Source organism: Haliotis cracherodii, unplaced genomic scaffold, assembly GCF_022045235.1.
Source record: "Haliotis cracherodii isolate W230 unplaced genomic scaffold, xgHalCrac1.p SCAF_7, whole genome shotgun sequence".
Lineage (NCBI taxonomy): Eukaryota > Metazoa > Mollusca > Gastropoda > Lepetellida > Haliotidae > Haliotis > Haliotis cracherodii.
Genome location: NW_027266330.1, coordinates 801,393 through 827,443, shown reverse-complemented (window position 1 = coordinate 827,443; position 26,051 = coordinate 801,393). Strand labels below are relative to the sequence as shown.

General features: G+C 44.0%; 2 protein-coding genes across 3 annotated transcripts; one reads left to right on the top strand and one right to left on the bottom strand.

Annotated features, from left to right (window-relative positions):
• Window positions 1-5,699: 5,699 nt before the first annotated feature.
• LOC139447383 (histone-lysine N-methyltransferase EHMT1-like) lies at window positions 5,700-17,267 on the bottom strand. Of its 2 annotated transcripts, none has more exons than XM_071228705.1 (6): window positions 17,010-17,267; window positions 12,723-12,802; window positions 11,059-11,430; window positions 8,517-8,582; window positions 8,276-8,341; window positions 5,700-6,296 (listed from the first exon to the last, which is right to left on the bottom strand). In XM_071228705.1, exons 2-6 carry the CDS (start codon window positions 12,769-12,771, stop codon window positions 5,881-5,883), a joined length of 969 nt encoding a protein of 322 aa, XP_071084806.1. In that variant the 5' UTR covers window positions 12,772-12,802; window positions 17,010-17,267; the 3' UTR covers window positions 5,700-5,880. The 2 variants fall into 2 exon arrangements, with proteins under 2 accessions (XP_071084806.1, XP_071084807.1); XM_071228706.1 differs by lacking the exon at window positions 17,010-17,267 and adding an exon at window positions 13,080-13,684.
• A 6,898-nt stretch (window positions 17,268-24,165) lies between these two features.
• LOC139447878 (uncharacterized) lies at window positions 24,166-25,122 on the top strand. Its single transcript, XM_071229358.1, has one exon. It carries the CDS (start codon window positions 24,166-24,168, stop codon window positions 25,120-25,122), a length of 957 nt encoding a protein of 318 aa, XP_071085459.1.
• The last annotated feature ends 929 nt before the right edge of the window (window positions 25,123-26,051 follow it).

Genomic DNA, 26,051 nt, shown 5'->3' with positions numbered 1-26,051 from the left:
AACCCACAAGGTGGCCATACTAGTAACTGAAGGGGTGGGACACTATAGCTGAACACACACCACCAGTAGAACCCACAAGGTGGCCATACTAGTTACTGAAGGGGTGGGACACTATAGCTGAACACACACCACCAGTAGAACCCAACCAGGTGGCCATACTAGTTACTGAAGGGGTGGGACACTATAGCTGAACACACACCACCAGTAGAACCCAACCAGGTGGCCACACTAGTTACTGAAGGGGTGGGACACTATAGCTGAGCACACACCACCAGTAGAACCCACAAGGTGGCCATACTAGTTACTGAAGGGGTGGGACACTATAGCTGAACACACAACACCAGAAGAACCCAACCAGGTCGCCATACTAGTTACTGAAGGGGTGGGACACTATAGCTGAACACACACCACCAGAAGAACCCAAACAGGTGGCCATACATGCTACTGAAGGGGTGGGACACTATAGCTGAACACACACCACCAGTAGAACCCACAAGGTGGCCATACTAGTTACTGAAGGGGTGGGACACTATAGCTGAACACACAACACCAGTAGAACCCAAACAGGTGGCCATACTAGTTATTGAAGGGGTGGGACACTGTAGCTGAACACACAACACCAGCAGAACCCAACCAGGTGGCCATACTGGTTACTAAAGGGATGGGACACTATAGCTGAACACACAACACCAGTAGAACCCAACCAGGTGGTCACACTAGTTACTGAAGGGGTGGGACGCTATAGCTGAACACACACCACCAGTAGAACCCAACCAGGTGGCCATACTAGTTACTGAAGGGGTGGGACACTATAGCTGAACACACAACACCAGCAGAACCCAACCAGGTGGCCACGCTAGTTACTAAAGGGGTGGGACACTATAGCTGCATGTTGAGCATTGATAACTCTTCGATGGGTACCCGACAGTCCTGTCCCAGTTTAGAGGTCGTCGTGATATACGTGAACTATTGCTACCTGCGTTGTAATACAACATTCACTCACTCTCGTGTTTCCTTCTACATGATCTAACATTCAACACATTCAGTCCACGAGAGGAGCGGCTATAGTTGCCGGGCTGGGTATTTGTTGGTGGAGGAATGTGTCCTGTTTACACCAGCCTGTATGTGTCAGTGGACAGATCTGTACATGTCACCGAGAGTAACGCTTAGTCACCACACTGAGTGTCGTGTATGAAAGGACATGCAACAGAGCTTTGTACTATGTACTAGTGTCAGTGAAGTGCTGGTTTTGAAGCTGATGTTTGAAAGGACAAAGAAGTGCTGGGGTCCAAACTGGCGACCGCCCTGATGAAACTACTATTGATCACCTGCATTGGCTTTGAAATGTTGCCACACCCACTTTCCGAGAAAGCCTGAGCCTTGCGATTCCCTTGACAGCCTGTGTGTTGAGCTTGTTCCCGCCATGTTTACTGTGTCAATCAGATTGTCACATATCTTAATATATACATCCCATACCTGAATGATACAAGACGGAGGAGTGCTGGTGATCAATGGGTTTTCTACCTTTGTTTATGGTAAATCAGGTCACAATAGATATATAAGGTGAGGTTAGGATGAGTATGGTCTCACGCTGCTTCTGACAGTATTCACAGCGGAGAGATGGCATAAAAAACAAGTGTTGGGCATAGAAAGTATTTAGATGGGTACCCGACAGGCAAGGATGACAGTACTTTAATGGGTACCCGAGAGGTGAGGTTTATTGTACGTAGATAGGTAACCGACAAATAAGGTTGATATACTCAGAAGTGTGCCCAAAATAGCAGGTTGATAGCAGTAGATCGGTACCGAGAGGTGAGGTTGATAGCAGCAGATCGGTACCGAGAGGTGAGGTTGATAGCAGTAGATCGGTACCGAGAGGTGAGGTTGATAGCAGTAGATCGGCACCGAGAGGTGAGGTTGATAGCAGTAGATCGGCACCGAGAGGTGAGGTTGATAGCAGCAGATCGGTACCGAGAGGTAAGGTTGACAGTAGTAGATCGGTACCGAGAGGTGAGGTTGATAGCAGTAGATCGGTACCGAGAGGTAAGGTTGATAGCAGTAGATCGGCACCGAGAGGTGAGGTTGATAGTAGTAGATCGGCACCGAGAGGTGAGGTTGATAGCAGTAGATCGGCACCGAGAGGTGAAGTTGATAGCAGTAGATCGGCACCGAGAGGTGAGGTTGATAGCAGTAGATCGGCACCGAAAAAAGTTTGATAGCAGCGGTACAAAGTAACATTTTTGGTCCACTAGTCCTTATAATGATAATATATAGCAGAACCCTTAAAAATGGCAAATATCCACTAGTCCTTATGAAACCTAACTGTCGGGCAGTTTAGCAAGGACTGTAGGACTAGTCCCAATTTCTTACCCTGATTTCGCAGAGAAGTCAAGGTAAGTTTGGTCGTACCTAGACAGGTAACTGACAGATAACATCGATAGTACTTGAATGGGTACCCGAGAGGCAAGGTCGACAGTACTTGAATGGGAAGCCTAGAGGCACGTGTAAGGGTACCAGGGAGGCAAGGTCGACAGTACTTGAATGGGAAGCCTAGAGGCACGTGTAAGGGTACCAGGGAGGTAAGGTCGACAGTACTTGAATGGGAAGCCTAGAGGCACGTGTAAGGGTACCCGAGAGGCAAGGTCGACAGTACTTGTACCCGAGAGGTAAGGTCGACAGTACGTGAATGGGAAGCCTAGAGGCACGTGTAAGGGTACCCGAGAGGCAAGGTCGACAGTACGTGAATGGGAAGCCTAGAGGTAAGGTCGACAGTACTTGAATGGGAAGCCTAGAGGCGCGTGTAAGGGTACCCGAGAGGCAAGGTCGACAGTACTTGAATGGGAAGCCTAGAGGCGCGTGTAAGGGTACCCGAGAGGCAAGGTCGACAGTACTTGAATGGGAAGCCTAGAGGCACGTGTAAGGGTACCCGAGAGGCAAGGTCGACAGTACTTGAATGGGAAGCCTAGAGGCACGTGTAAGGGTACCCGAGAGGCAAGGTCGACAGTACGTGAATGGGAAGCCTAGAGGTAAGGTCGACAGTACTTGAATGGGAAGCCTAGAGGCGCGTGTAAGGGTACCCGAGAGGCAAGGTCGACAGTACTTGAATGGGAAGCCTAGAGGCGCGTGTAAGGGTACCCGAGAGGCAAGGTCGACAGTACTTGAATGGGAAGCCTAGAGGCACGTGTAAGGGTACCCGAGAGGCAAGGTCGACAGTACTTGAATGGGAAGCCTAGAGGCACGTGTAAGGGTACCCGAGAGGCAAGGTCGACAGTACTTGAATGGGAAGCCTAGAGGCGCGTGTAAGGGTACCCGAGAGGCAAGGTCGACAGTACGTGAATGGGAAGCCTAGAGGTAAGGTCGACAGTACTTGAATGGGAAGCCTAGAGGCGCGTGTAAGGGTACCCGAGAGGCAAGGTCGACAGTACTTGAATGGGAAGCCTAGAGGCACGTGTAAGGGTACCCGAGAGGCAAGGTCGACAGTACTTGAATGGGAAGCCTAGAGGCGCGTGTAAGGGTACCCGAGAGGCAAGGTCGACAGTACTTAGATATGAAACGATGGCTCAGTGAAGATGATCAATCAACATGTAATACAAGTTACTTTCCTCATTAGCTGTGTGTGCATATCATGGACAACTGGTACATGTCTGTTACACATCTCAGTGTTTCCCCAAGCAGGTGCACACTATACTGATTGTCTGTCAGTTAATTTGTAACACCGTGGAACACTGTTCAGCATATTAATAATCACGGGTATCTGTGTTTCATCAGATCACGAATGATAATTCTGAAATGTCGCCGATAAGCCTAGAATCGTTAAGAATGTTTTGGAAAATACGCAAACACGAACGTCTAACTGTATAACCGCCTTATTGGATTGTGTTTACAAAATCACGTTTCACGTATTAGATGCCCATTAGATGCCTATTGGATCATGTATACAAACACAGCTGCGATAATTGCATCCCTGGATTCCTCATACATTTTAGAATCAAATGAATGCTAATTATGTTGTTGAAATCAAGGCAAATAAATTAGGTATGGCAACGTGTGTGGCAGATGCGGTGTTTGTCATGTCCATATCAACAACGTGTAGACACACAATACACAACATGCACTGGGGATGTTGGTGCGAGATGGGGGAAGATGGGGAGAGGGTGTTGTGTGTATGTATAATATACGTTGTCAACCGAACCCGAGGGGTATGTTATTAGTTATGGTGTCTTTAGTTGTCATGTTTGGTTAGCAGACAAAATATTAGGCAAGGCGTCACCGTTTATGGCAGCGTAAGACACCATAACGAATTTATTTTGCCGAAAAGTTTACAATATCTGGTATCTATATTTCATGTCAAAATGAAAACTGACTCCACAACCGTTGACGTCAGGGTCAAAGGGAGACTACTCTTCAAACCACAGCGGCCCAACCTTAAAGAGGAGGGACATTACTGTTGCTGTGGCATCCAGGGGGTTTCCACTCTGAAGGGGGCATCAGGTAGGGGAACATTCTAGAGACGTATCAGTGACTTAGTCAGGAAGGGATTCATAATCTGACCTCAGGTCATCAACATGGAGTAGCCAATCACAGGCCTGGAATTCGATCTCACACCTGTTTGACACCAGTTATCTCCAATGGGTTTCTCATCCACAGGTGTGTAAACAAGCGTGTAAACAAGCGTGTAAACAGGTGTGAAAACAGGTGTGAAAACAGGTGTGTAAACAAGTGTGAAAACAGGTGTGTAAACAAGCGTGTAAACAGGCGTGAAAACAGGTGTGTAAACAGGTGTGTAAACAGGTGTGAAAACAGGTGTGTAAACAAGTGTGTAAACAAATGAGTAAACAAGTGTGTAAACAGGTGTGAAAACAGGTGTGAAAACGTGTGTAAGAAACTGGAAATACATTTCACATATTGTAACCATGTGGGGAATAGAATTCGAACAAACATCTTAACCACTTGCTTACCTCACTGCCTCAGTGAGCGAAGACAACAGTAGGAATAAGAATCGAATGTCTTTTTTTAACCTAAAGGGACAAGAATCTATACTTTTACTTTCTTTTACGTTTTGCTTGCCTGCTTGACATCAGTTGTTTCAATATGGTCCAAAGTATTGCTGCTGTAAGTCAGTAAGAAACTTGGCTTTTCGGGGGAATCGAAGCTTGTATTTCTCGTTGAATGGAGAAAAGGGAGAGAAACATTCCTCGCTGCTCAAAAATATTTCAGCAGCAGCAGCAGTTTGCACATTAAAGCAACTCCATTGAACAAGAAGATACTCTGTCTTTGTTTAATTATCGACCACAAGTGTTGTACTTGTGTTTGCAATCCATCCATAACAGGTATCAATCGATGTTTTGGGCGGAGTTCGTTAATCACCAGTCATGACCTGCATTAAAATAATAAACGTCAACACAAAACTATTGGCATCTGTGAACCAGATCCGGAATACCGGAATACTGGAATACCATTTAACAGGGTTCGGATCCTGGCACACCAAATCATGGTTGGCACACTTATTTCTTAGGCCTTTGCCGTAAACCCGGGACGTCATCATCAGTGTGACGTCACTGTCATTGTACATTTGGCGCCATGTCAGCTGGGCGAACCACGGCTCAGTCTGAGGTCACAGAGTGCAGCGAGATGTAAACAAACAGCGTGTTGTCTGTTTCATGATTAATCATAAACACGTAACACACAATTGACACAGATTTATATCACAAGATGTAGTCTTTACATACCAATCAGTAATCACACAGCATCTATATTGACACTTTAACAAACATTTACACCTAAAACCTGAAATATAACGCATGACGATTTTGAACAGCAAACACCATGTCACTGTCAGTAACAACATGTCCTCCTTCAGCGTGTACACAAACACCGACGTCACTGAGCGCCACGGGACTCCAGCAGATCCATCACGAGGTGATGTCGCCAGAGTCTCGCCATGTCGGTCGCTGTCTGCCAGTAGTTATTCCTGGTGTCGATGACCACCACGTTCAGTGACAGCACAAACTTCACCATCTCGACATCTCCAGCCATACATGCGAAGTGAAGAGTGTTGTTACCGTCACAGTCCACCAGCGACACATCAGCTCCTTCACTCACAAGGAGCTCCACTACTTCTCTGTGTCCACACCGTGCTGCCCCTATAACCGGTGTCCCCTTACTCTCGTCTCTACAGTTAATGTCGGCCCGACCTGCTGTCAGGATCCACTTCACGGTCGCCAGGTCCCCCTTCCAGCAGGCTTCATGGAGGTCGGAGTCTGCCTGGGGGTCTCTTAATGTGGGGGTCGGTGTCGCTGTAACATATGTCGGGGAACTTTATCTTTCAGCTACAGTGTTCTCATCTTACAGCTACAGTGTTCACATCTCATCTAGAGTGTTCACATCTTACAGCTACAATGTTCACATCTTATAGCTACAGTATTCGCATCTTACAGCTAGTGTTCACATCTTACAGCTACTGTGTTCTCATCTTACAGCTACAGTGTTCACATCTTACAGCTACAGTATTCACATCTTACAACTACAGTGTTCTCATCTTAGAGCTACAGTATTCACATCTTACAGCTACAGTGTTCACATCTTACAACTACAGCTACAGTATTCACATCTTACAGCTACAGTGTTCACATCTTACAGCTACAGTGTTCACATCTTACAGCTACAGTGTTCACATTTTACAGCTAGTTTACATTTTACAGCTACAGTGTTCACATCTTACTGCTACAGTGTTCACATCTTACTTCTACAGTGTTCACATCCCAGCTACAGTGTTCACATCTTAAAGCTACAGAGTTCACATCTTACAGCTACATTGTTCACATCTTACAGCTACAGTGTTCACATCTTACAGCTAGTGTTCACATCTTACAGCTACAGTGTTCACATCTTACAGCTAGTGTTCACATCTCATCTACAGTATTCACATCTTACAGCTACTGTATTCACATCTTACAGCTAGTGTTCACATCTTACAGCTAGAGTGTTCACATCTTACAGCTACAGTGTTCTCATCTTACAGCTACAGTATTCACATCTTACAGCTACAGTGTTCTCATCTTACAGCTACAGTGTTCACATCTCATCTACAGTATTCACATCTTACAGCTACAGTGTTCTCATCTTACAGCTACAGTGTTCACATCTTACAGCTAGTGTTCACATCTTACAGCTACAGTGTTCACATTTTACAGCTACAGTGTTCACATCTTACTGCTACAGTGTTCACATCTTACAGCTACAGTATTCACATCTTACAGCTACAATGTTCACATCTTACTGCTACAGTGTTCACATCTTACAGCTACAGTGTTCACATCCCAGCTACAGTATTCACATCTTACAGCTAGTGTTCACATCTTACAGCTAGTGTTCTCATCTTACTGCTACAGTGTTCACATCTTACAGCTACAGTGTTCACACCTCATCTACAGTATTCACATCTTACAGCTACTGTATTCACATCTTACAGCTAGTGTTCACATCTTATAGCTACAGTGTTCTCATCTTACAGCTACAGTATTCACATCTTACAGCTACAGTGTTCTCATCTTACAGCTACAGTGTTCACATCTCATCTACAGTATTCACATCTTACAGCTACTGTATTCACATCTTACAGCTACAGTGTTCACATCTTACAGCTAGTGTTCACATCTTACAGCTAGTGTTCACATCTTACAGCTAGTGTTCACATCTTACAGCTACAGTATTCACATCTTACAGCTAGTGTTCTCATCTTACAGCTACAGTGTTCTCATCTTACAGCTACATTGTTCACATCTTACTGCTACAGTGTTCACATCTTACCGCTACAGTGTTCACATCTTACCGCTACAGTGTTCACATCTTACATCTAGTGTTCTCATCTTACAGTTACAGTGTTCACATCTTACATCTAGTGTTCTCATCTTACAGCTACAGTGTTCACATCTTACAGCTACAGTGTTCACATCTTACAGCTACAGTGTTCACATCTTAATGCTACAGTGATCACATCTTACAGCTACAGTGTTCAAATCTTACTGCTACAGTGTTCACATCTTACCGCTACAGTGTTCACATCTTACCGCTACAGTGTTCACATCTTAAAACTACAGTGTTCACATCTTACAGTGAGGATATTAACCAGCTGGTTAGAGAAACAATGGTGAGAATAGACCTCATATTTGTTTGGGATGCAAGGATGAAGTTTTGCATAAAAAAATAATGTCAGGGGTGGTGTAACAGTTATGTGTTTTTTGTGATCTGCCATTGTGACATTGTCTCCACCCACCTGGCGTGACAGAGCTCCCTCCTTGGGGGGTCCCAGACTCCCGTGTTTCCTCCTCCCTGCTGTAGACTGGAGACAAACAGGGTGGTTAGAATAGACTGAAACTGTCAGCATCAGCTTACGTCACATGATAATATACATCAGGAATGAGCTTCCTGACTGACAAATGTCATACTAAAATACTCGGAATCATGTGAATGCCACACTGGCAGTGTTATCTTGTGTCTACAGTCTCCCCACCTACCGGGAAGATCAGACTCCTGGGAAGTTCCAGGGCTCACTGCTTCCCTCTCGCTCGGGTCACTGGAGGCTGAAACACAGAATAGGTTGTATTGGCAATATTCCAGCTTTATGACAGCGATCTGTAAATAATCAAATCTGGACCAAACAATCAAGTGATTGATATCATGAGTCAGTGATTTGGGTTTTTAACGCTGCTTTTAACAGTATTCCAGTTATATCACGGCGTGTCAGCTTAATGTGGGAGGAAAGCCCGAGGTGAGGCAGGTCTCAGACGTTAACCACTTTGGTGAAACCCACGAGAACGGACATGGAGCTGACAAACATAGAAAGATAATCAGGCCAAACTATGATTCGCACCCAAAATCATAGGTTTCTGGCGATACTGACCTACTATGAGACTGTATACCATAAGTAACAGTCATCTTGGAATCACATGGAAATTCTGGTACTAAAATTTGTTATTTGACACTGTTTGTGTTTTACTATCATTAATTGTGCTGTGCAAGGACATTAATCTGCTTTTAAGATCACGTTTGTGACTTTATTGCTAAAGATTATAGTTAAAATTTTCAACAAGGTTTGGCCCATAAGGTTTGAAGAGTAGTCTCCCTTTGACCCTTAACATCAACGTTTGGTTGTAAGTGTCACCTTTGTATTTTGACAACACATGTGCGATATGGATACCAGAGAGTGTAAACTTTTTTGCATAATAAATTCATTTTGGTGGATGACGCCTCACCTAATATTTTTCTGCTAACCTAATATGACACTGAATATGGCACCTAAAGACACCATAACTGATAATATACTACTTCTAAATTGAGAACTACAGAGCTAGATGGTGTTCCACCACCTATCGTGTTAAGTCTGCCAAGGTTATTTCCTGATGTTATTAACCAAATGGTCAATGTTCAGAAATCTGATGTATGAGAAATAATCTCTATTTTGCAAGTGAGCTTGACATAGGCTATGGGAACATTCCACCTTATCAACTGACTGTACCGTACCTCCACATTGCTGGTCCCATCCCTGGGGATCTCACGACTCAACAAACATCCACTCAATAGGTAGTATCATATGTTTGCAGATCACAACAGATACAACCGTTTCAGCACTTTCATGTTACATCCATATTTCCAGCAGCCTGTCATGTATATGAGGAGAAACAAGTGAGAGGAGAAACAAGTGAGAGGAGAAACAAGTGAGAGGAGAAACAAGTGAGGGGGTTTACAGAAGAATTGTCTCTGTCCCTGTACCAGTATTAGGCTTAAAAAAATAAAAGCATTGGTTCTCAGGCTATGACTTTAAAAAACATAGTACAGGGGGAGGGGGTAGCTTGTTTAATGTAGTATGTCACCAAATATATAGTTGAGAACCATCAACCTGGGAAAGGGCCTCCCTACTTAAACAAGCACACAAACTCCTATTGCCGCCATGACCATAACACTAGATGCGCAGTAACACAAGATGCGCAGTAACACGAGATGCGCAGTAGCACGAGATGCGCAGTAGCACAAGATGCGCAGTAACAAGAGATGCGCAGTAACACGAGATGCGCAGTCACACTAGATGCGCAGTAACACAAGATGCGTAGTAACAAGAGATGCGCAGTAGCATGAGATGCGCAGTAGCACAAGATGCGCAGTAACAAGAGATGCGCAGTAGCACAAGATGCGCAGTCACACTAGATGCGCAGTAACACTAGATGCCCAGTAACAAGAGATGCGCAGTAACACAAGATGCCCAGTAACAAGAGATGCGCAGTAACAAGAGATGCGCAGTGGCACAAGATGCGCAGTAACAAGAGATGCGCTGTAACAAGAGATGCGCAGTAACACTAGATGCGCAGTAACAAGAGATGCGCAGTAGCATGAGATGCGCAGTAGCACGAGATGCGCAGTAACACGAGATGCCCAGTAACACTTGATGCGCAGTAACACTAGATGCGCAGTAACACTAGATGCGCAGTAACAAGAGATGCGCAGTGGCACGAGATGCGCAGTAACAAGAGATGCGCAGTAACAAGAGATGCCCAGTAACACGAGATGCACAGTAACACGAGATGCGCAGTAACACTAGATGCGCAGTAACACTAGATGCCCAGCAACACGAGATGCGCAGTGCACTAGATGCGCAGTAACACGAGATGCGCAGTAACACGAGATGTGCAGTAACACGAGATGCGCAGTAACACAAGATGATCAGTAGCATGAGATGTGCAGTAACACTGGATGCGCAGTAACACGAGATGCCCAGCAACACGAGATGCGCAGTAACACGAGATGAGCAGTAACACGAGATGATCAGTAGCATGAGATGCGCAGTAACACGAGATGCGCAGTAACACGAGATGCGCAGTAACACGAGATGCGCAGTAACATGAAGCAGTGCGCATGTTAAGGAAAGTAACTGTTTGCTATATTGGATCACATTGTTTTAAGGTATTAGGATTTTGAAAATGTTTTGAAAAGAAAACGTTCAGCAGACTTTATGATGATGCAGACAGTGCCTGAGGACCAAGCCTATTATATTTTTAGCCTTACCTGACTTCTGTGCTGTCTGCTCCGCTGGCCGCCCCAACTCCCGCAGTTCTACCTCCATCCGAATGTCCCTCAATGATGGGTCCACCGTCTGCAGGAAGTGTAGGATGACCCGCTTCACCTCGGAGTGCCTTATTATCATATTTATAGCATCTTCTTGGGACTGGTGTACAAAACAGAACACCATGCCTCCCTTCCAGGCAGCGACCAGTGAAGCAAGGAATTGTTCCTTCATCTGAGAGCCTAACTCTGTGAATGCGGTGACGGGCGGTGGACACATCACTTTGTCTGGCACGGCTGTGACCAGCCACCGTGTTTCCGACCCTTTCCTTCCAGATGGGTCAGTCATGCAGAATATGCAGTTAGTGGCTGTACCTGAAACAGGAAGTGTAACCAAGCACTCAGACAAACCCATAGGCACAAATGTTCATCATAACATCAAAGCTGTCCATGCAAAGACAACCTTCACTGTTTGCCTCAAGCATGGATCTGCTCAGCGGGCATGACACTTCCCTCCCAAGACCCTCTCACATAGATAGCCTTGTCACATGACACTTCCCTCCCAAGACCCTCTCACATAGATAGCCTTGTCACATGACACTTCACTCCCAAGACCCTCACACATAGATAGCCTTGTCACATGACACTTCCCTCCCAAGACCCTCTCACATAGATAGCCTTGTCACATGACACTTCACTCCCAAGACCCTCTCACATAGATAGCCTTGTCACATGACACTTCCCTCCCAAGACCCTCTCACATAGATAGCCTTGTCACATGACACTTCCCTCCCAAGACCCTCTCACATAGATAGCCTTGTCACATGACACTTCCCTCCCAAGACCCTCTCACATAGATAGCCTTGTCACATGACACTTCACTCCCAAGACCCTCTCACATAGATAGCCTTGTCACATGACACTTCCCTCCCAAGACCCTCTCACATAGATAGCCTTGTCACATGACACTTCCCTCCCAAGACCCTCTCACATAGATAGCCTTGTCACATGACACTTCCCTCCCAAGACCCTCTCACATAGATAGCCTTGTCACAATCCAATTGTTGTCCTGTCATTGAAATGGACTATTCCTCAAGATAGATCATGGTTAACGATTGCCACAAGTGACACAAAGTGGGGGATATACACGCTGACACGCTGCCTATGTATGTGATACCTGGTAAAGCAACCTGATATGTTTCCCTGAAAGGAACCTATTGCCCTGCTACTGCCAACCAATCCGTTTGGTTTGTTGTTTAACGCCGTACTCAGCAATATTCCAGCTATATGACAGCGGTCCTTAAATAATCGATCCTGGACGGGACAATGCAGTGATTGACGTCATGAGCATCGATCCACAGTTGGGATACGACAACATGCATCAAACCAAGTCAGCGAGCATGACCACCCGATCCCGTTACTTGCCTCCTATGACAAGCATAGTCACCTTTTACATCAAAGCATTGGTTGCTGAAGACCTATTCTACCCCGGATCTACACGGGTGCTGGCTGCACTGCCTAAGGAACAATGAAACGAGAGGCATTGTATGCAGATCTTACGTTCAGGAATGACCGCCAATACTCGGACTAGGATAACTGAAAAAACACACATGGAACACTTGGGTTGTGAATAACAAATAAATTACTAAATTAACAAACAACGTTACCTGCGTCCTGCTTCTCCTCCCCGGTCGCCCCACCTGCCGCAGCCTCCATCCTGAGACTGGCACCTGCTTGTCGATCTCACCTAACAGAAGAAAAGTCTTTCTGAAGTTTGCATAGCCATATACATGCTCATCAAAGGTCTGTCACCAGTATCGACCTCTTCCTTCAATTCACAGTTGTCTGCTGATATTAGTTCCTTAATGCCCAGATACCTTACGCAGGGGAGGTAACACACCATACTGTTGTACTGCCACCTGGTGTCACACTGTATACAAACCACACACCAAACAGGGGAGGTAACTCCTGTCACTCTACAGCAATGATGGTTTTCAGGGGTGCAGGCAAAAATGGAACCTCACCAAAACGTCACAGATTTCTCGGGCGAAAATGGCACCTCATTTGGCGAAAATGGCTACTAGTTGTTGGGTGAAAACGGCACCTCCATTTTTAATAATGATAAGTAGTATGCTTTATTTACATGTTTTATTGTTTCATTGTAGTATATATGTTTTCCTTGGGTGGAGACACAGTCTGTTATACGATGAAAAATTCTTGTGATGCTGGCAGAAAGGGGATATATATATATGAAATATCTATAAAAATACTACTTATTTCCTACTTACAAAAATAAATATTAAATATATAATAAACCTGTAGTTCAATATCTTGACATTTCCGCCAGACTCAGTTTCAACCTGACATTGAGTTAATTTGGGTAAAGGTACTAAAACTTAAAAGCATGTGATGTTTTAACGATAAGTTTAGTTGTGCCTCCCAATTGGTGAGTAAATTCGAGTAGAGACAATGTTTTTATGTAAACTTGTTTTAAGGCGTAAAACATTTCACAATTATTTGCTTTTGCAAGTGACCATGTGAGTTCAATTTCATTAATTTTACTTCAAAGCATGTAATGTTTTCACAATAAGTTTAGTTGCTCCTCCAAATCAGAGGAGGCGAGTAGAGACTAACTACTATTGTACATATATTTTTTTTTAAATTCACAATTATTTGTGTTTGCAAGTGACCATGTGAGTTTAATTTCATGTATTTCAGTACCATGGTAAACAAAATAAGGTGCAGTTTTTGCCAGGCAATAGTAGCCGTTATCGCATTAGATGAGGTGCTGTTTTCGCTATGACGCGTTTTCAGACGGCCTCTTGTTGTGTTGGTTAGTGGTAGAGTGGCCCCAGAAACTGTTGTACATTATAAACGTGTAGAGAAAGTGGCAGCACTACTAGTAAAGACATAGACTAACATTTAGTCTCTGAAATCTTATATTACACAATATCCTTCTTGACTCTAAAAATAAAAAAATTCCCTACGCTGATTTCAGAGACTAAACATTTTCAGAGCCTTCCTATCAGGGCAATCTTGAAATGTAAATTGGACACATGTAAGTGGATTCCATCCCTGTATTTATTACCCCCCTGGTCATGAGTCTTGGTTGGGGGCAGGGGGGAGGGAGAGGGCAGGGCATGGTAGTATCAGATGTCACTGACACACAAAGAACGGCCACATGGTTCCTTTGTGTGGCTTTACTGCTACTGGTTTTGGAGCTGTGCTGTTACATTTATCTGACTTATTCTATTATTCAGTAACATGTCCTGATGGCTTTTACCCCACAAAATTCAGGAACTCCAACCAAACTTTCTAAAACTGTGAATATTTCACCCAAGACAAAACTACTGTTTGCCTTGTGTGTGGGAATGATGTCAAGGATGTGAATTACAGGAGGAGATTATTCAGAGGCGACACAAAAACGGACATTTGTTTACTATTTGAGAAGTATCTTGAAGCAAATATTTCAATTGAGTGTTCAACTAATATTGTTTGTAAAAAATGTCAGTTACACTTGTGGAGAGCCAGGGATATTATTGACAAACTTAGAACCTCATACCATCAAACTGTGTCCCGTTTGTATGACACCCATGGATCAGAGACTAAGAAACGCTTGCTAAACAAGATTGCGAACAGAAACCGGCCAGGAGGAAAACATTATTTCCAACAGGATCAGATTTATCTGGAGCATCATGTATTGGGAAGGAGACCAGTGACATTACGGTGAGTACATCTTTTTTGATACAAACAATTATACTATTTATAATATCATGATAAAACTTGCATATTAATAATTTATTGCATGGATATGAAATATGATATTGTGACTATAGAATAATAGGCGTGAAACGATGCGTCGATGGATCATGAGTTTTAATGTGACGATACAATTTATGATACGTTTTTTCAGTATCGATACAAGACGATACACTTGCTGACATAAATTACTTAATACTTGTTTAATGACAACCCAGCGACTTTGTCAGTCAGCTATCTCAAAATGTGTTGTAATTAGGAAATTCTACATACAGTAGGTATATTGTAGTTAAGATATCCAATCTTTTTTTCAGGTATCAATTCCCTCACAACAGCATGGCCATTTCACAGTAGCACTGACGCTTTTCCCCCTGCTGACGGCCCTGAAAACATCAGACTTCTGCTACATATCGACAGTGGCACTAGACATACAAGACGTAAGGGTACATGTCTTGAAGTCGATCACCAAACAGCTCACAAAGGAAATTGCTGGTCTATGTGGCAAGAATGAGCCTTCCATTTTAAGGAAGAATGATAAGTCCACCATTCTAAATCTTACATGGGATTCCATAGTAAGTGAATGGAAAACAAAGGCTCCTTTGTACTGGTCTTTTTTGGAGATTTTTATCTCAAACCCAGCTCTCCAGTTAAACAAATTAAAGGATGCTAAGTCCCTTATTCCTGGCCTCGTGACAGCTGGTTCGAAGCTGATCTCCCTCTACAACCAGCAACTGAGCCTGGTGCAACACCTAAACAGCATCATTCTCCTGCAAGGTGGGGCCAAGAAGTCCTTGTTCAACCGATTAAATGCCACGCATGATAGTCTCAGCTACAATGCTACTATTAATCAGGTTGAAAGATTTGCTTCTGACTGGCCAGAGACTATAAAATTGTGGAAAGAGCACTGTGAGCGTGATGGAAGACGTGAGCGTCAGCTACAGGAAAACATAGCTCACACAAGAGGTGAAATGCTGGAATATGGTGCCACTCCTGATAAAATCTTCTACCTTGCTGGTGAACAAGAAGCTCTTCTTGCTCACAGAAAACAAATGCACTAGGGGTACTATTTTGTTGGTGACAATGTTGACTTTTACACCCGGGTACGGCACATGTCATATTTGAGGCAAAATCAGAGCCAGCACATGTTTCAGATGTGTGCCTACAAAAACAGGGTATCGGGCAATAACCTCGATGACACGTCACCAAAAGATGACATCAACGCCATTCCGTTTAAAAAGTTCATACCAAATGATGAAGATCGCAGTAAACTCGCCGAGGAATTTGCCTACTTGTGGAATAGAGATAGCTTGAGCTGGCTAGACTTGCTTTTGTATGCATTTCTAGATTATTATTTTTCATAAAATAAATATATTCCACGGTCATGGTGCAGGACTAGTAAAGACACATCCTGAGATGCTGTGGCCAGATCGGAGTAGCAGTCCATGAGCTGTATCCACACGTCATGTAGTCATGTGGAAAACAAATAATATTTTTGGGGAGTTAGGGACTTGATATTCAGGGGCAGGGGGAGGCTGTATCCTGGTTAGACATTTCTTTATCTGCAGCTACAATAACAGATATTTGTATTTCCAACTACGAGCCTTAATTTGAAGAGTGAGTGAGTGAGTTTGGTTTTACGTCGATATGTTATATCTGTGGCAGAAATTTATTTTGTCAGCCTGCAGGATAATTATTTTTTCAAGAATTTTCGGGGACAATTCTTTATTTTTCATAAAATACCCCACAAACCTTACATTACACGCATTCATTTCCAACTTCCTGGTCCTTCCGCTATGCAACACGACCCTGATGAGTGAAGACACCCACATACAGACAGAAGTTATAGCAGGATCACTCGGCGTATACCAGCTGTATACGGGGTTATGCGGGAGCTCGTGGTATAAATACTAACGAGGGACGCGTTAAACCCCATGTACCCCCTCGCGATCCTGCTTCAACGAATATATTTTACCGACATGAGCCATGTCACGTGACTATCCGTGAGTCGGGATGGGTGTCCCGTCGAGAATCAGGTCAGCTCAAACCGAAACTAGAACAACGGACACATGATTTGTTTGAAACGGTGAAATAAAGAATGAATGTGTCTGTTTAACATCGAGTTAGGGGTTATAATCGTATACACTATGCATGAAGTACGTCATGACATCAGCATGACAACACACGACCTGACTTACCCGGATCAAGTTTCTCCATCCACTGTGACAGATCCGGGTCGATCCGCCAGTGTCCCCAGGCGGCGACAACCTGACTTAAAAACACTGGCAGTCCCCAGTCCCACAACCTCGCCACAACACGGTGGAAGCAGGCCAATGTCCTGTCCTGTCCTGCTACTGCAACACTGCTAGTCGTGAGTATTGAAAGCGGTGAAGACTCACTTGGCTTGTTTGCACAACCACAGACATGTGACACTGTACACTTCCTTCGCACCGTGACGATCAGTACACATTCGGCAACTCTCGTCCCTTTCCGTAACCAGAAGACGGCCAATGAAGATCTCCGGGTTTATTTCATTGCTTCATTGAATGGGGCAGGGCGGTTTGACAGCGTCCCAGCTGGGGGCGGTTCTAACACTGATTGAGGAGCCGAACAGGGACCTTCTATAATTAAAACACTATCGGCCTATTATGTTTTTGAATCTGGATTATAAAATATTCGCAAACGTTTTGGCAAATAGATTGAAAGCTGTTGAGTTCCTACATCTAGATATAATATCTATAGTGTATACATGGAAGTAATCAACGACAAACTCGGGAAGATAAAGGGTGCCAAGGTTTATTGAGGGGATATATTATGCGGATGACTTTACTACATCGCTGCTTAAAGATAAAAGAAGTTCAGTGCCGTATAGTGCAATGTCTTAAACGGCATTGTTTTCACACTTGTTCAAAAATGTCATGAAGGAAAACAGTAAAGCAAAATGCACGCGCAAGTTATGGCTTTCCGAACTCGTGGTAGTGGCTATAAAAAGGCAAGCATAAGCTAATAACTTGTCATTCAATTGTCAACATTTTTCATGTTCGAAAATGCCGAGACTCAGCGCTGCCGATCGGGACATCGCCATAGGACGTATCTAAAGAGGGGAATCGCAGTCTACTGTTGCACGCCACTTGCACCCTGGTTTGAGGAGGATATTGGACCAGACTGTCAGGAACCGTCTTCGCGATGCTGGAATCCGACCCAGAAGACTAGTTATCGTCCATGTTTTGCAACAGATCCATCGACAGCAACGCTTGCGTCGGTGCCATGCCTTACAGCCTTGGAATTTGAGAGACTGGAGACGAGTGTGGTTTAGCGATGAATCATGATTTCTTCTTTACAGGCGAGATGGAAGACAACTTGTTTATCGTCGTCGAAATGAGCGTTTTGCCCCACATTATGTACGTGAATTCGACAAATTCGGTGGAGGTAGTGTCATGGTCCTACACCACGAGATCGGACTTGGTTGTGGTTCAGGGAAATTTGACAGCAAATCGCTACATGAATCAAATTCTTCAACCTCACCGTCTTCCAAACATTGACCGCCAGAGGGAGCTGTTTCAACAGTGACAATTTAACGCACACAGCTCGTGTCACGGTAGACTACCTCCATAATGCCAACATCAACGCTTGCCCTGGCCGTCCAGGGCCTAGATTTTCGAAACGATCTTAGCTAAGATAAATCTTAACAACTTACGTTCAAAGATAAGATATTTTAAGGTTAAGATAAGATAATTTTTCGAAACTACCGTAAACCTGTCGCAGATCGTTCAGAGTTACGATACCTATCGTAACTCTGACAGAGAACTCATTTGTGTTAGAGATTGAAAAAGCGGGGTATTTCCCAGTGACGTCACGGGGATTTCCCAGCTGCTGACAATAACAACAACATAGATAAGTGACAGGGAATTCATGATCACACTGTCAGGTCACATTGTTTAACACGTACATATATGAGTGAAATTCTGTACAATCCTACATATGTCCTACATGTAGACGTTTTGTTCTTATGAAAAAAGATGCCATGACTAACCGAACACAAAAAGCATTCGTGTTTTTCAAAACCAATAAATGCTATAATCTATAAGTGTAGTGTTACCCAGTTTAGCTATTAGAATTGAAATAATGTGCCAAAAGATACTTCACTATTTTCCCTTCAAATGGTCCTCTCGTGAGCGCGCAGAACTTTATGATATAAACACATCGCGAACAAAGTCAAGGACGAAAGTTAGGCACGTTATTCTAAATGACAATGATTTGGTTGGTTGGTTTGTTGTTTAACGCCGCACTCAGCAATATTCCAGCTATATGACGGCGGTCTGTAAATAATCGAGTCTGGACCAGACAATCCAGTGATTAATATCATGAGCATCGATCCACGCAATTGGGATCGATGACATTCATCAACCAAGTCAGCGAGCCTGACCACCCGATCCCGTTAGTCGCCTTTTACGACAAGCATAGTCGCCTTTTAGAATGTGTTGCTGAAGACCTAATCTACCCGGAATCTTCACGGGTCAATGACGAGACCTTTCATCGAACAGTATATGCGTTCAGCATTTAACATGCGTGTTCAAGTCTGATGTTAAGTGGTGTTAACTGTATGTTTTTGTGTTTATGTCAAAAGTCAAGTTTATATTAGTGTAAACACAAACATTATACGTGGAAACACTCAAAACAAAAAAATGTTCAGGAAGCAGCGCACCCACAAGGACGTTTTTAAGACAATCTAAGCTTGTCAAGTTTGTTTTGTTATTTATGTATCCAATATATTTCACGAATTAACGAAGGACAATATCAAGATATTAGTATTTAAATGATGAAATTATTTTTTATCTATCTAGATCTATAATTCTTTTCAAAATTTATAAGTGACATTAATTTTCGTTCGCAAAGGGAGATAATTTAGGAATTGTCAAGTCATGTTGTCTCATGGAACACGCCACAAGTTAAGGTGAACATACATATTATGTAGTCTTTTTCTTTCCTTTTAGATTAAGTAGAGCTAATAAACTGATTTGTCTGATTTCAATTAAATCTGGCTGAGGAGCGAAATACTTTGTATGTGTCAAATCTGTTCCAGAACGTAGTTCAATGATGTTTGGCTTGTCGGACAGAATTGCTGAGGATCATTTGCTAGTATTTGTCCGTTGAACCTATACGTTACAACGATTTTATTGTCTCAAGTATATTTATAAAAAAATTTAAACATAAAACGGGAAGATGTAGACTTGAATATTAAAAAGACCAAAATATTTTAAAACCGGTTTATTGAATGCAAAGATTATTGTGTTGAAAATGTGTATTTTATATTGATCAGTAAATTTCATTCAATAAAATAGTTTTCTGCGAACATATATTGGAAAGTGAATTTTGGACACTGTGCAATCTATGCTACATTTTGACGATAACCCGAACGAGCATGGGAACCAATTTTTTATTTAATTTGTCGATACGAAAATCTATGCTTAACTTTTGCTGTCAAAATTTCAGTAAATTGTTATATTTAATGGCATACATCTATATGCCGTTAATCACCTGTTTTTAAAGAAAGCAATTGGCCCATATCTCCAGATCTCAACCCAATCGAATACCTCTGGGCTGAACTCGATCGACGTGTATGTCAACGTCAAAACACGCCGCAGACACTCCCACAACTGGCCAACGCGTTACAAGCAGAATGGCGCAGAATTCCGCAGGACAGAATTCGTACACTTATCCAGTCAGTCCCGAGCCGTGATTGCTAACCGGGCGGTCACACGAGATACCGGTCACACGAGATACCGAGTTAAGCGCCACCTTGTGGCCTTATGTGACATGACATTGAACAGTTTTCAGTGCCTTTGTACGACAACATGTGACTATCGAGCTCCAAACTTTCATATTTGTATCTATGATATTAAATTAAATATATCGACTTTATTAGGTACAATAAATTTACCAAAAATCTACCTGTGCGTTTCTTTTTATAACAGTGTTTATCTGATATTGTAATAGATAATGTGTATTTTGGGCTCACTACAGCTGATATACGCATATAGGTTTTATTTTTTTAAGTCCAAGCTGCGATATGTCGAAATGTGCAAATGACAGATAAACAGCTGGCTAAGTACAATGTTTATTCCCCAAACAGAATACTTATCATCCCAAAACACAGTCGTGTGAGAACCTCTCCCTGTATCTGTCTGCGTGTTGGGGGCGTGCAGTCTTCACTCAACTAGGAGTAACAGACGCTGTGATTGATGTGTCATGTGAAGAACGCATTAATACTCCACAACGTGTGCATCACATACGTTTGGTTCAGGTTTTTTATGTGCCGTGTTTTCTTTTCTTACAGCATGGCAAAAACTCGGACTGAAATTTAGAAAGCTCACAGAGAGCACAAAGAGCCCGTCAGAACAGAAAATCTACTTGAAGAGAAACTACTGTCCCGTCAAAGTTCTGCCAAGGATTTGAGAAATGTGAAACACATATAGATAACACAATACAATGATGAGAAACTTTATGTAAACAATATATTGTTACGTGTTGCTGCAGTTCCCCTACCCTATAAATAGTGAAATTCAAGTTTCAGACACGTGGATGCATTTTGCTCCTTTGTGAGATTCCCCATCCAATCGAGGTTGAAAATCAGCCATGGTGAGGAGAAAGTTAACGAACGCTGAAAGATGGCAAGTGATAGGCATGAAAAATGCTGGCATGTCATGCAGGGCCATTGCAAGACAAATGGGTCGTTATCACAGTGTTATCACTCGTTTGATTGTCAAACATGGTCAAACCAATGATGTCAATGACAGGCATAGGTCTGGTAGGCCAAGAAAGACGTCTAACAGAGAGGATAGACGTCTTTTCAGGATAGTCAGACGAAATACATTTGCCACTTCAACAGATTTAAGACTGCAGTGGATTACCCATCAGAGACTCTCGACGATGACCGTAGAAGACCAGTCAAACGTCCTCAACTGACTGAGAGGCACATGCGGAATCGTCTGATATGGTGTCGTGCCCGTAGTCGATGGACCTTGGCCAACTGGAGAAGAGTCCATTGGTCTGACGAGTGTCGAATGCTGCTACGAACTGTTGATGGTCGAATACGTGTTTGGAGGCAACGTAACACTCGTTTTGCACCAAGGAACATCCAGAAGAACTTAGCATGTGGCGGGGGGTCTGTCATGATATGGGGTTGTGTTTCCTTCGGCTGCAAACTTCCGCTGGTGACAATTCGTGGAAACCTGAATGGCCAACAATACCAAGATGCCGTTCTTCGTCCAGTGGTAGTCCCTCATCTTGACAACCATTGTCTTCAGACAAGACCTGTTTACATGGACGACAATGCTAAACCACACACATCTCGGGCAGTTTTGGCTTATTTGCGTCAAGAAGCTATTGCCACTCTTCCTTGGCCGGCCTGTAGTCCGGATCTTAATCCGATTGAGCATCTCTGGGACATTCTTGGCCGGAAAATCAGACATCGTGATCCCCCAGTTCAAAATCTCGCTGGACTTGAAGCCGCACTTCATGAAGAATGGATCCGTTTGCCTCAGAGAAGCATTCAACGACTTGTAATGAGTATGAGGCGTAGGGTTGAAGCTGTGGTCAATGTCCGTGGATCATACACACGTTACTGACGTTTCTGTCTTGCAATAGACTCTGCACTCCACTCCCTAGCCTAGTGTTTAAAGCGTTCGCTCGTCACACCGAAGACCCGGGTTCGATTCCCGACATGAGTACAATGTGTGAATCCATTTCTGGTGTCCTCCGCCGTGATATTGCTGGAATATTGCCAAAAGCGGCGTAAAACCATACTCATTCACTGACAGTGGGCTAGTTCTATAAAATCGGCATTAGTCCGGACTAGTACGAGCAACCACACCCACAAAACCCCACTTCATGTGTGTACATTGTTGTCATTATCTGTCATGTTAGACCATAAAAAGAAAGCATTTCGTGTAAAGTAGTTTATGAACACGTTTATATAGAACAGTGTTAATCTATTACTGTATGCATGGCACTGAAGTTAACAGTTTGATTTTGTTTATTGCCAAAGAAATTGATGCACGTCCTACGTTGTGGTAATACAGATTCTTTCATATTGAAATCATCGAGGGCACGTGCCCAGTCAGCACATCTACATCAGGCCGAGGGCGGTCAGGTAGCCTAGTGGTTAAAGCGCTCGCTCGCCATGCCGAAGGCCCGGGTTCGATTCCCGACATGGGTACAATGTGTGAAGCCTGTTTCTGGTGTCCCCCGCCGTGATATTGCTGGAATATTGCTAACACTGCCGTCCGCGGGGAGTAATTTCGGTTTTTGATCACCACACAGTTGAAATGAAAAATTGTTTTTGGATTGATGTTTTTTTAATGTCATTTTCAGTTCAGGACAGTTCTTTTTGTAAACGATCACTATTATTACAGGTCTGGGCAATTTTATCTAGATCTACCTGCATACCTTATATACACCTATATATCGATCAGAAATCTCGATCCATAAGGTGTGATCATGCAGTTTCATTTCGAGATATGGCTATGTCAGGACCGATTATTAGTTTATATTGAGCAGATATTAACAACCGGAGAGTTAAGGTAAAACATAATAATTAATTTTTAATAAGGTGTTAATACGGGACAGGCTTCTACCGTACAGTATCTCCCCGACCTAGGGGAGACGCACGGTAGTCTTATCAGGTGAAGAAATGTACCTACATTGGGATGAAATATTGAATAAAATGTAAACAAATATATCCAGAGTGCTATTTCAAAGGTGATTGATGCTAAATAAATATTACAAGACCCAGTTGAGACGTACGGTAGTCTTATCAGGTTAAGAAATTTATGTACACTTATGATGAAATACTGAATAAAATATTAACAAAAAACTATATCCAGAGGACTATATCAAAGGTGATTGATGCTAAATATATATTACAAGACCATTTTACATGCCATTTATTAAATCAGAATTCAAATTAATGGTAAAATATTGATGAGGAAAAATAGATACTGCATTACATATTTTTCAGGACATTATCCATTGATGAGAGCCCTGTTACAAATTTGATTTATTCTAACTAAAGTTATATTATTTCAGTTTATCATGGGCCCTGTATACACCAGCAATATAATTGTCCATAACATTACTTGTCCCTGACTTGTGCATGCAAGTGTTTGTAATATGTACATACCTGTGTAGCAGATCTTTTAATGATAAACGTGTATTTGCACTTTGGGTTTACCATGATATAGTCTACATATATAATGTATCAAAACATAAATAAAATGTTTTGTGGCAACCAGACTTCACAGGATTTGTTCAATATTTTGTCATAATGGGGATTGTCTAACTGATTTTCAATGGATGGTTCCCCACCCCTGTCGTCAACAGTCTCCAACCCCTCTCCTCAACACATTCCCCGGCCCTGTCGTCAACATAGTCCCCACCCCTCTCATCAACACAGTCCCCTTCCCCTCTCATCAACACAGTCCCCGACCCTCTCATCAACACAGTCCCCACCCCTGTCGTCAACAGTCTCCAACCCCTCTCATCAACACAGTCCCCGACCCTGTCGTCAACACAGTCCCCGGCCCTCTCATCAACACATTCCCCGGCCCTGTCGTCAACATAGTCCCCACCCCTCTCATCAACACAGTCCCCACCCCTCTCGTCAACACAGTCCCCGACCCCTCTCATCAACACATTCCCCGGCCCTGTTGTCAACATAGTCCCCACCCCTCTCATCAACACAGTCCCCACCCCTCTCGTCAACACAGTCCCCACCCCTCTCCTCTCATCAACACATTCCCCGGCCCTGTCGTCAACATAGTCCCCACCCCTCTCATCAACACATTCCCCACCCCTCTCATCAACACATTCCCCACCCCTCTCATCAACACATTCCCCGGCCCTGTTGTCAACATAGTCCCCACCCCTCTCATCAATACATTACCCAAACCCTCTCATCAACACATTCCCCACCCCTCTCGTCAACACAGTCCCCACCCCTCTCATCAACACATTCCCCACCCCTCTCATCAACACATTCCCCACCCCTCTCATCAACACATTCCCCGGCCCTGTTGTCAACATAGTCCCCACCCCTCTCATCAACACAGTCCCCACCCCTCTCGTCAACAAAGTCCCCACCCCTCTCCTCTCATCAACACATTCCCCGGCCCTGTCGTCAACATAGTCCCCACCCCTCTCATCAACACAGTCCCCACCCCTCTCGTCAACACAGTCCCCACCCCTCTCGTCAACACAGTCCCCACCCCTCTCCTCTCATCAACACATTCCCCGGCCCTGTCGTCAACATAGTCCCCACCCCTCTCATCAACACAGTCCCCACCCCTCTCGTCAACAAAGTCCCCACCCCTCTCCTCTCATCAACACATTCCCCGGCCCTGTCGTCAACATAGTCCCCACCCCTCTCATCAACACAGTCCCCACCCCTCTCGTCAACACAGTCCCCACCCCTCTCGTCAACACAGTCCCCACCCCTCTCCTCTCATCAACACATTCCCCGGCCCTGTCGTCAACATAGTCCCCACCCCTCTCATCAACACAGTCCCCACCCCTCTCGTAAACACAGTCCCCACCCCTCTCCTCTCATCAACACATTCCCCGGCCCTGTCGTCAACACAGTCCCCACCCCTCTCGTCAACACAGTCCCCACCCCACCCCTCTCATCAACACATTCCCCGGCCCTGTCGTCAACACAGTCCCCGACCCTTCCCGTCAACACAGTCCTCAACCCCTTCCGTCAACACAGTCCCCAAACTCCCGTCAACACAGTCCCCAACCCCTCCCGTCAACACTGTCACCGACCCTTCCCGTCAACACAGTCCCCACCCTCCCGTCAACACAGTCCCCACCCTCCCGTCAGTCCCCGGTCACACAGGTGTAACACTTCCTGGTCGTGGCCTGTGATTCCACATACGCAAAATGACAGACACTTCCTACCGGAGAGTATTGTCACGACGTACTATAATTAGACCGTGGCCACCCGAGTCATCTTACTAGTTGAGGCTCAGTCATGCATATCTTGCCGCCAGCGTAAGACGTGGGCCCTGTTGGGGTTGGCTGCAGATACCGATATCATGAAAGATATAATTATGGGATTACGGGAAGAATTTTCTCGAGATGATGTAATCAGTCATGCGTGACGAAAGCTCATGTGCTATGCATGGTATTCCCGTGCAGCATGCTATCCCCGAGTATCTCTAAAAGCAGTATATCCAAACGTT